This window comes from Copadichromis virginalis, linkage group LG19, assembly GCF_057382275.1.
Source record: "Copadichromis virginalis isolate Kocher_CV1m ecotype Utaka linkage group LG19, C_Virginalis_male_GT1.1, whole genome shotgun sequence".
NCBI classification, from domain to species: domain Eukaryota; kingdom Metazoa; phylum Chordata; class Actinopteri; order Cichliformes; family Cichlidae; genus Copadichromis; species Copadichromis virginalis.
In genome coordinates, this window is record NC_140636.1 from 10,212,707 (window position 1) to 10,224,637 (window position 11,931).

Genomic DNA, 11,931 nt, shown 5'->3' on the forward strand with positions numbered 1-11,931 from the left:
AGCCTTCAGGTCCTGAAACCACTCTTTTTTTTTAGTTGTGTGCTTCAGGTTTTCACCTAGAACTGCTCTATATTTTCTTCATCCACCTGTCCCTCTATGCTAACTAGTCTTCATGTCACAGTCAGAAAAACATCTGCACAGCATGATTCTACCACCACCGTGTTTGACTGCAGGGATGGTATTAATGAGGTGATTCTCAGTGCCTAGTTTCCTCTGTACATGTTTTTGGAAATAGTGGGCAGACAGTTCGATTTTTGTCTCCTCAGACCAAAAAAAGTCTCGCATCCCGTGGTCTGAAAGCCTTTTGGATGCCTTTTGGTTAACTCCAAGCAGTCATATGCCTTTTAAACAAGGAAAGCTCTTCACCACTCCATAACGGTGTGACTGGTGGAGTGCTCCAACCACGGCTGTCCTTTAAAGGTCTCAACTCCAGAAAGAAACACTGGATCTAATTTACAGTGCCCACTGGGTTTATGGTTACTAGTCTGACAACCAGGGAAACCAGATCTAGGAAAACAGTTGCTCCATTTTAGGATTATGCTGGCTGCTGTTAGAGACTTTCAACACTGTGGAGATGTTCTTTTATCCCCAGATCTCACCTTGACACAGTCCTGTCTTATAGCTCTCCTCTTCATGGGCTTTTCACCGAGATATAGCTGTGAGACCTCATGGAGGCAGGTATGTGACTTTCCTAATTACATCGACTGGATTTAATTAGAGAACAGGTGCACTCTAATCAAGAAGCAGAAGTAGCTCAAGGACCACTGATATAATAAAGATGCCCTGAGTTTAATTATTTAAACAGGGTCAACTACTTCGCCCAACGGTATACTCCCCTATTCTGTTTTGAAGTCAACAACATGCTTTTTCTTTGTCACTGAAAAGTAATGTGTGTAGGTCAATGAGGAAAAAGCCAAATCGATTCAAAGATGAGTCTGAAGCACACCAAATGTGGAAAACCTAAAAGGCTGTGAAAGAACAACACTATAAATCTACCAACTGATGCCCTTAAATTTTGGAAAAGCCTCAAATTTTGCGTAAACAACCTTTTAATCTCATCGGCAGTACGTGCCACCCACATGACATGGCTTCTGGAGAGTCCCTGCGTGTACATGTGGTAGTAGTGGGGGATGTTGGGCGGACGGGGGTCTGCAAACCTCCACCAGCACCCAATAGTAATTGGTTACAGTTTGCAGGGGGGAGAGCAGGGAGATCAAATGCTTCCAGGGAGGTGCTGCAAACCACAGACAAATTATACACCCTCCCCTAACGCAGCTGGTCACTTAAGTAGGAAAACATCCTCTTCGATCGGGTGTGCTCTGCAGGAAACTATGGAAACTTTACAAATGGTAAAGTTCAGCCCGCTCTTTTCCTCTTCTCTGCGGGAGAAGATTTAACTGGAGCTGCTCCTCCTTTGTCAGCGTTTCCTGTTTCTGTTCAGTTCTTTAAATGTACTCTAGATTTTCTCACGACACCTGCTCCAGCAAGTCTCAAACCCAAAATTGGAAAGCATTTCCTTCCCCCTTGGCTGTTTCTGTCCCTCGCAGAAGCGGTGGCAGCGGCAACATCTGGCCAGAAACCTGCTGAGATTTCTAGTTTTTCTCAAGCACTGGCTAAGTCTGTGGGTCAGATTTACATTTCTGGAAAACCAACACAGACCAAAATGGTTGTCCTGGCTGCCCTCTGTGTGAGGGGGGAAAAAATGCAGTGAGGAATTTATTTTCCCCCGTCTCTTTCTTTTCTTTTTCCCAAAAAAAAACTTTGGAATCAGACAAGCTCTCTAAAAAGAGAAGAGAGGGAAAAAAACAACTTTGAATGCGGAAAGAACAGATGAAGGAGCAAAGAAGTGTAAAGAGCGACAGAAGAGGGAAAAAAATATCACTGGAGGGCAATTATCTTGGCTATTTCTGGAAGACTGCTTTTCCATCCTCCAGTCGGGATGGAGGGAACAGGGAGGGTCTGTTTGGCAGCTGGCTGAAAGAGGTGGAGGGCGAAGATACAGAAGGAGGGAAGGGGAGGGAAGAGAAAGAAGGAGAAGTGAAAGAGTGCATGGTACATTTAAACCTAAAGACTGTCCAGTACACTGAGTACAGCAGGGGCCTGCTGTCCCTGAAGGGCTGAGTTAGTAGGAACACAAAGCAAGAGAAAACAAGTGGGTGGGAGTGAAGAGGGAGGAGTAAGGGGGGGGGGAAATGGGGTGACGCAAAGACAAAGACAAGATAACAGCAGGCAAGAAGCCAAGAGAGAGAGAGAAAGAGAAATCAGGCCCAACACCGCAGAGACAAGAAGTCTGTGGTGGTCATGTGAGCATCTGAATTAGTTTGTAGGCAATCGTTTGAGTAAAATAAAACCGGCACAGGATACTTCAGACTAATGTGAATTTCTGATATCTTGAGTTCACAAAGCTGCTCTGCCAGAAAAAGCTGCTCAAATTTCTGCTTCTCGAGGTCTGAAATATAAACGGTCCTATGGATTAAGTCACTCCAGCAGAGGCGAGCCAAAAGTGTTGCGGTCAAACCTTTCCAATGATTATGATTTTATGGGAAGAAGAAAAACAAAGACTGTCTTGAGCTGCATCTTTTCTGTATGTTAGGTGTAAATGCGCCGAGGTGGACCCCCAACACATTACAATATAAACCCATCAGCCATAACATTGTGAGCACTGACAGGTAAAGCAAATAACACTGATTATCTCTTCAACATGGCATCTGTTAGTGTGTCGGGGAGCATGTGAACATTTTATCCTCAAAGTTGATGTGTTGGAAGCAGGAAAATGGGCAAGAGTACGGTGTGATGGCTAGACGAGTGGATCACACCCAAACTGCATCTCTTGTGGGTTGTTCCCGTTCTGCAGTGGTCAGCATGATCAAAAGTGGTCCAAGGAAGGCACAGTGATGAACCAGACAGAAAGTTGTCATTGCAGTTTGATGCTACATAACCACAGACCAGCAAGGGTGTCTTTGATGACCCCTGTCCACAGCTGAAAGCGCCAGAAGATGGCCTAGTGTAATGAATCATGTTTTTTTTATTTAGATCATGTTGATGACCAGGTGTGTCAATCACCCGGGGAACACCTGGGACCAGGATGCACTATAGGAAGGCAAGCCGGCATGCTTTGGGCAATGTTCTGCTGAAAAACCTTGGGTCCTGTCATCCATGTGAATCTTACTTTCACACATCCCACCTGTTTAAGCATTGCTCCTTTGATGGAAACAGTGTTCCCTGATGGCCGTGGTCTCTTTCTGCAAGATAATGCGTCCTGCCACAAAGCAAAATGGTTCAGGAATGGTTTATGGAGCACAACAACGAGTTTGAGGAGTTTATTTGCTGTCCAAAATTCCCCAGATCTCAATCCAATCATGCATCTGTGGGATGTGCTGAACAAACGGTCCAATCTCAACTTACAGGACTTAAAGGATCTGTTGTTAACATCTTGGCATCAGATACCACAGCACACCTTCAGGGGACCAGTGGACTCCAATATGTCAGAACGGGACCCACCCAAAATGAGGCAGGTGGTCATAAAGTTATGCCTGATCGGTGTATGTGTCCTTTGAAATGCCGAACCAGAATTCTTCAGGCCTCTAAAGTTTAGAATAAGTAGTTTACAGGAAAAAACAGTCTGTCAGACTGAGCACCAACAGATAATAATACAAGCATGACAGAAAAACCCCATCAGTTCATTTGACCACAAAAAATAAACTAAATAAATCGAGAAAGATGTCAACAGAGCCTCAAACCTACAACTTTGTTTACTCAAAGTGGCCTCATTAGACTGTCATTGCCCCACTTCCACGTCTTGTTTTCATGTCGAACCATCCAGCTTGTCTGAGTGCAGTGAGGCAAATTTACACATTTTGTAAAGTGCAAACACTTCTGATCAAGAGCGAAGATGAAAGGATAAAAACACAAAAAAAAAAAAAAAAAAAAAGAGCTGAAAGAAAGACAAAGAACTCGTTAGCGAGTTGTGAGAGCCCAAAGCTAGAGAAGACCTGATGGTGTAGAGTGATTCGACAGGCCTGTAGCTGCTGCTGAGGGCTTTTAACTGCTAGCAATTCAAAAAGTAGGTGAGAGAACAGAGTGCAGGAGGAAGAAGGAGAAGCAGGTCGAGAGAGGAGAGAAAATGGATAAAAAGGGGGATGAAGTAGACAAAGTTGGAGAGGCAGAATAAAATGGGGAAGAAAGTAAGAGGAAATGGATGGGAAAGAACCAGAGAGCAATAAGGAGATGCTGAATGGAGCAGGTGAAGGAGGAGGGAAACGAGAAGGAAGGTAGAATGGAAAAAGAGGGAGGAAAGAAAGTGAGAGGTAGCTAGTAAAAGCCTTTTCTTAGAGTAGATGTGATGATGGCAACATGGTGAAGAAAATGGGTCCTTTTTGGGAGACAGAATCAGTGAAACTTTAAGCTAGAGACAGAGCTGAAGAGTCCTGAAGCTTACAGAGATAAAATACTTCTATCAGCGTACACAAATTTTATTCCGTCTCAGCAACAATTAAGACTGATTAACGTCCTGATTGTGGCATGTTGTGTACATAAGACATGAGCATATTTAACCAATCGTCATTATTCAGCACTCCAAACTCTAACTTGAGCACTGCAAACTCTGCAGAAACCCGATGACCTGGATTAACCTCACAAATAATTAGCATCCCTGAGCCTGGTCCCAGGGAGAGAGCACTTCCTGTTAAAAGGGTGTTCTTCCTTCACACTGTCACCATGAGCTTGCAGAGAGGGTCTTTACAGAGTATTTGCCTTGAGAGACCTGCTGTATGAAGTGGTGCTAAATAAATAAATCACATTGGATTAAACTGGCTGAAGTGCCACTAGTCATCGCAGTTCCCAGTGAGGCAGCAGAGCTCTTCAAACCCTCATGATGATCTGTTTTGTCTAATTGTTAATTTTCAAAAGAACTTAATCACATTAAAATGCTGTTTACACATGCATGGATGGATGCCCAAACAGCATTTTAATTATAATTCCTAATAGTAAGCAAAGAATGCACAAGAATCTTTAGTGAACCTGTCACCAATGACAGAGAAAGTGTCATGTGCTCCAGGGCAGGATGCCAGCGCTCATTTGCACCACATTGTCTGATTTGAGGACCTAGAGATGACTCTTTAATCTTTATTTTGGTCTTTGGATTCAATAAAACAGAACATAACACACAGAATATAAAATAGAGGCACGTCAAAATGAAACAAAATATAGCAAAAGAAAGAATTTATGAACAAACTACAAATAACATTTTAAATATTAGCTCAGTATCAGTATCTATGATGCAGTTCATGCATTTCGGTGGATATCAGAGCAGCTAGACAGACCTGCAAAAAGCCACAAATGATGAAAATAACATAAAGACAGAAGGAAATGAGGAAAACTCCAGGACGACACAGAGCAAGGACCTAAATCTGAGAGCAGCCCCTTCAGCGGAGCTCTGAGAGCAGCCAGGAACATGTAGGAGGAACCAGGAGAGGGAGGGGAGGCCACGGTAGCACAATGCCTCAGTGTAGCCCCTCAGCGCGGCCTCCAAACAGGGCACAATGACTGCACTGTCAGCAGGCCGTCTCCTGCACTTTCATAGGTCTCCCTGACACCAGGCCCCTCTCCTTTTTCAATAACCAGCACAACAACCTTTTCACGGGCCGAGGCAACGGTTTGCTCCTCGACCGCCGAGCTGAAAGAGACCATTCTGCGCTCAACGGCCGCTGGCTGAGATTGTTTTTTTGTCTCTGCCATTTTTTTCATTCCACGACTAACATGCTATGAGAGAATGGGAGATTATCACCATTTTGCTGCTCGCCAGCCCTCGGGGCATTTTCTCGGTGCTAATGGCTTATGGACAGAGCTACAGAAAGCCGGAAAACCGCGGGGGTTGAAAACATTATTGTGCATTCAAGGCAACAAAGTGCAGAGTTCAGCAATTTCTGCATAAATGGACAGAGCCAGCATCCATTCAGGAAAATAAAAGAAAGAAGCAAGTGTGGGATGAATGATTCAAACCAGCGATTCCGCATCAATGATTCATTGATAGCACGGGAATGTGTTTTTAAAAATTCAAACAGGTCGAACACTTTAGAAAGAAGGCATCCATTCTTAAACACACAAAGACGGGGCTTGTGCCGGTGATGCCCTCCTTCAAGGAGATCAAAGCCAAAACATGAAACTGGAGATGGGCTTTCATTCATGGAGCATGTCGGCTTTCCAAGGAAGAGATTTGCCATTCTGGCTGCAGCCATTAGCCAACTGGAGCAGCTCAGATCCAGCACTGTTGCAGCCTACTGTTGTTACTGGTTTGGTGTAACCATAGCTGCTGCTTGCAAACTTCAGTCATTGATAAATACTAGGCGTGGGGGTCAAATATGATCAGCAGCAGTGCTGTGCAGTGGATCAAAAACCATGGCTGCTCAATCTGAAATGGAAATATTACATTTCATACATTTTATTTAAAAGCAGGGTTTGTTTGTTTTTTTTATAGCTGTGTCAATGTTTTCACCAGCGCTCATTCAGTTGGGCATAGGTCAGTTTGTTTGAAGTCTGAGGTTCTGCCCGGCACAGAAACTAAAACAGTGCTGTGAACACATTAGCGGCAAACTGTGGAAGCTTGTTTCCTCCAATGGAAAAACAAATTGTGATCCATAACTCGAAATCTGGAATTATGCAACTTAAATTTCGAGAAAACAACTTGAAATGTCAAATTAATAAGTCACAATCTCGAGAAAATGCGGAAGGCACCAGCTGCCCAACAGCTCATCGTGAACAGATTGAGTCCAGACCTCTTATGTTGTTATCGTTGGCTCGAAGGCATTCAAAGCTGAAAAACCTGTGATTTTGCCATTTTGGTATTGAATTAGTTCAGGTCAAAACTAACAGACTAAAGTGACAAAAAGTAGCATCGTATAGTCACAAAACTCTGTTCCCTGACAGGTAAAAATCAGTGTTTCTACAGTGACCCTGAGAGGTCAAACCCACTGAAACTTAAGGAAGTGACAGCGAATAGAAAAATGCTGCTAAAGCTCACAGAACACAACCAAAGTCAAATAAAACAACACGTTTGCTATTCGCTGTTTACTGTTAGCTTGTTATTTTCTCCACAAAACACTTCTGTTGTGTTTTAGGGGGTTTTTTTGTGTGTTTTTTTTCTATTTCCATAGTGTTTTATTCAGCTTCCACTGTGTTTTGTGTGGTTTTGCAGCATTTCTCTATATACTGATGTTTTGCAAGTTGCACTGCGTTTGACCTCTCAGGGCCACCACAGTTTTCAGCAGTCATTCTTTGAAAAGAGCGATTGCTTGCCTTGGTGTATCATGTCCACAAAGCAACAAGCTTTGCTTTTCTTCTCACACATGCTATTACTACCAACTTAAAGTGTTCCTTCAACCTTGAGTGATTGTGGGGTATATGCCGTCTCACACTCCACTCTGGAGGAGAACTTTCAAAGTGATCTTCAGGTGCAAGCAAGTTGTTTGTTGAGGCACAACAACAAACTACACTGATACAAATTATAGGACTTTTTTTCTTCTGAGGTGTTATTAATATGCTCTTAAACATGAAAACATGATCCGGCCTTTATAAGCACCTTTTAGTTTGACTGAAACTGTTTACCTGACCCGGCATGACTCCAGGATATATGATGCACAGGAATGAATAGAAAAAAAAAGATCATTTCATTGTTCATTGTAACTGAAGACCCAATTCAAAAAACCTGTTTTCATTTCATCGTTCAGAGTTACTCTGTCCTTGAGCATTGTCTTTAGGATGAATGAGATACAGTGAAGTGTGCGTGAAGAGGCTGAAGTGTCCTCGAGCAAGACACTGAATCACTGGCAGCTTCACCATCCTGACCTCTGACCTCCCCGTGGAGGGTTGTGAGCACAAAAGCAATTTCCCCACAATGATTACTAATGCATCACATTACCATCCTATAAATGGGAAAAGCTATAATGTGTCATAATTTGTGTCATCCATCATGTTGTCAGTGAGGGAGTGGTTGCTGTTTCTGCCAGAGAGAGTGGCTGTCTATTGATTTAATCAACAACTGGAGGCTTATGTTGAGTTTTTCCTTTTTCTACTTTGTATTAAACTGTAACCTCACATTGTTATTTTCTGTCACTTTCTTTTTTTTTATTTTTATTAACCAATTGTGCTTTTTTTCCCTCCATCTATGGCTCAGGTAGTAGAGCGGGACATCTACTAATCAGAAGGTCATCGATCCTCGACTTCCCCGGTCCACATGCCGAATTATCCTCAGGTATGATACTGAAACTCAAGTTGCCCCCAATGCATTCATTGGAGAGTGTGTGTATTAGAAAGTGCTTAGGCATAGATAAATGTGTTTGTTTACCTGAAGCCTAACCTTGGCCAAAGTTCCACATAATTAGATCAGTGCATGTATGAGTAATCTTAACCTTCAGAGCAATCCGTTTGAGACAGTCGTCTCGACTCGGTCATTTGTAATGATGACAGCACGAGCACATATCTCTAATGTGGTCATGTCAGACAAGCAGCACTGACTGCGAGCACCGAATTCATCCGACTGATTTCAAAACCTTCTGTTTGCGTGTGCAGCCAATTAGAGGAAAGCTGTTTAGAAGGGAGGAGGAGCCAAAAAAGCACGAGCATCATTTTGAAGTGCACATCGTTCAAAGCTACACAAGTTTAATAAGAATCAGAGATGAGCATATTAGGTTCATCTTCATGTTTTTATATTTTATTTCAGTTTCATTTTTTAGTCTCTTTACATCAGATTTCAGTGTAGTTTATTCCTTATTTGCATTTTTTAATTTGTATTTTATCAGAATCAGAATGGGTTTATTGCCAGATGTTGAGGTTTACAACATTAGGAAATTGCTGCGGTGCTTCAGTGCAGACAATAAGAATTAAAGTGCTATGTAGAAAGAAAGATATGTGCATGAGATATACATGAGATATATACATGAGAATAAGAATTAAGAGTGCTACGTAGAAAGATATATACATGAGTGCAGGTGCTTCAGTTTTTGTCCATTATTGATGTATTCATTTATTTATTTATGCGTGTTCTGGGTTAATCCTCCGATTGTTAATAGTCAAACACGCTGCACAGAAACACATGATCGCAAAATAAAGAATAAAGTATTAAAGACAGAAGAAACCCAGGGAAATACTCCCATCTCCATATCTGCCTCCAGATTATGCTGCTGCTGCTGTTGTTGTTGTTTCCATGACCCGCTTTCCACTCGCAGGCTTTGGCCTCAAATCTTAAGAGACTGTAATGTTTTTCTTCCCCTGTTTTCATGTGTGTTTACATCCCCTGTCACTCTGTAGAGAGCAAAGTGACAAACCCATTTTGTTAAGCAGTCTTTTATAAATATATTTTATTTGACTTAAAAAAGAAACGGGCTCTGAAAGGCTCCCGACTGCAATAACCGGCATACTTATCTGAACTCCTCTGTGGGTCTGAGACCAAATGCAGCGCATTATCGCAGAGCCCAGAACAGGCTTTACCAACGCCTAGCAAACTGCAACCAGATGACTTGAGCTCACCTAACCACAGAACCTGGGAGGGGGTGACCTGTGGGGGGGTTACATCCCCTTAATCACCAAACAGCTGCCTCTATAGGAGAGCTATAAAGCTTCAAGATGGCACCTAAAACCAACATTAACTGAAAGAGTTTTAAAAACAGAGCCATAGGAAACCAATTTCCCCCACTACCAAACAAAGTGGGGGGAAAAAGCCCCTCAGCTTTTCTCCCTGTTGCAGAAAACCCATTAAATTCGTCTGAAAGGATCAGTGTGGATCAGTCCCGTGAATGCATGTCACGAAAGGAGTGGGGGGTGGTGAGCAACCGCTAAGGGACAAATCCTGGCAGACAAGGTGCATCGCTGAAGGAAAAAAAAAAAAAAGAAAGAAATACGGTAAATCCCACAGGAGTCGAGGGGAAAAGAAAAAAAAAGGATAACAGAAGACTGAGCATCTGTCCTCCTGTCGCAGGTGATTATTTTGGGGCGAGCGGAGTCGGGATGAGGCAGTTTCTCCTCCTTGTTCCAGGAAAACAAAAAGCCGAGTCTGACCTCGGTGGCAGACGAGGAGCGGCTGGTGCCGATCAGACCTGAGCAAACACTCTCCCATCCATCTCGCCTTGATTCAATTGAGCATCTGTTGTTTGCATTCCAGATTATTTAATGGTGCGAGGGAGTGAAAGAGGAGGCTGAGCAGATCCAAACAAAAGTAAATATGGATCCATAATCTTTAGCCGTTATGACAGGTGAGAGCGTTAACGCGAGCAGGTAAAATTACAATTAATTCACTATCCACACAATGTTTTTGGAAAAGAGCCTCCCACAGATGACATAGTGGCTGGCACAACAGCTGTTCTCATCAAGAGATCTTTTTTTAGCTGCTTAATATGCTTACAAGATAATAGACACACACACTCAAAAAAAGTAGGAATCTTATGTAAATCATTGAGAGTTCTGGGAAACGTACGACGAGCATGAAACGTGTCACTGATATGTATCAATATCATTTTTTTAAAAGACCATAATGTAGAAAAAGATGCCGGTGTAATGGTGCAGTTGTGTATTGCGTCCACGACAATGGTTCCAGCTCCAGTGTTTACACATGCACACTGCAGCACATGTAGCAGAGAAGCATCACAGCTGAGCCGGCTTTCAGAGGGACCTCTGTGGTTGGCAAACGCAGTCGTCAGAGCCTGTAAATGGCTGTTTACTGCCAGGAATCAGTGTGGTCTGTGGGCACCACATGAATCTTTTTTTTTTCAGGCAGAATCGAGTCATAGCTGGAGCATAACTGAGCGACCAAATCAGTAACCCAATCGTTTTAATCTTCACTGTGATTCTAGCATATTGGGGAAACATGAAAATGCTTTGTTACTCTGATTCTACGTGAATAAATACTCAACCATTCTACAAATGTTTGGTAAATCTGTGGGATGGATTTGTGTCATATAAAAAGGAGTCTTGTAACAGGTCGACAGAGGTCGGATCTAAACTTTCTGGAGTCAGCCTGGGAAAAGGTGAAGCAAGAGAAGACACTGACAAGCTGTAAATCTACAGAAGCAGACCTGTAGTGAGTTTTTCAAAGGCTGCCAAATCCCTTGAGAAAGAAACAGTACTGCTTAAAAGGCAAAGAGCGGGCACTATATATTCATTTGATTTAAGTTCCCTCTATGTGCACTCTGCTTTAAAAGCCAGAATCTCAGAGGTCCATTAAGAAGTGGGCAGTTTGCTGATAGGCTTCAGGAATCTTTGTTTTAATGTTTTTTGCTCACTATTAGAAACCAGGTTTTCCACCAACCTTTTTCCCAGAGTACTGAGAGGCGTGCTGAGGCTGAGCTGAGTTTGGGCGGGTCTTCGGTTGCGTCCGGCCAGCTTGGCGGCTGGCCTTTCCTTCTTTGGGGACTCAGCGTTGCGAGCTGGGCTGGCGCAGGGCTTGACGTTGAGGTCCTTAAGGACGTCGTAGTTGATCTTGGAGGAGATCCTCTTCTGCTCCAGCATCTTCTCAATGGCCTCGTCAGCCGTGTTAGCTCGGATCGGGGCGTGTTTCCTATTGGGGCCCCTTGGCTGTCGGGATTTCAAACAAAACTAAAGCTTAACATCGCCTCTCATAAAACAAGGACACTTTATAATCTGCAAAACATCTGGAAAACACATTACAGCAAAACAAAGTATTTGCTTCCAGATTAACCAGGTATGTGTGGGCTGTAATTTGGCTTAGCTACATGCTTATATGAGCAAAGTAAGACACTTATCTTATGCAGATTTAGGTTTAGCAGGAATTACTGTAATGTATTAGTATGCAAACATTGACCTGTACACACCGGACAAATAATATTTGTGTGAATATTTCGCGCATTAAAAATAACGGTCTTCAGGGCTGATAAATAATATAAAGGATGTACAAAATGTCGTCATGGTTACCAGTCAAATTGT

The 11,931-nt window shown here is 42.9% G+C and overlaps 1 protein-coding gene across 1 annotated transcript in view; it reads right to left on the reverse strand.

The window, feature by feature from the left end:
• The window catches only part of brf1a (BRF1 general transcription factor IIIB subunit a), a 126,240-nt gene that overhangs the window by 39,057 nt on the left and 75,252 nt on the right, over positions 1-11,931 (reverse strand). The window contains exon 16 of the mRNA XM_085442575.1: positions 11,297-11,562. Coding sequence (XP_085298701.1) covers positions 11,297-11,562 — 266 coding nt within the window. The remainder of the gene's footprint in view (positions 1-11,296; positions 11,563-11,931) is intronic.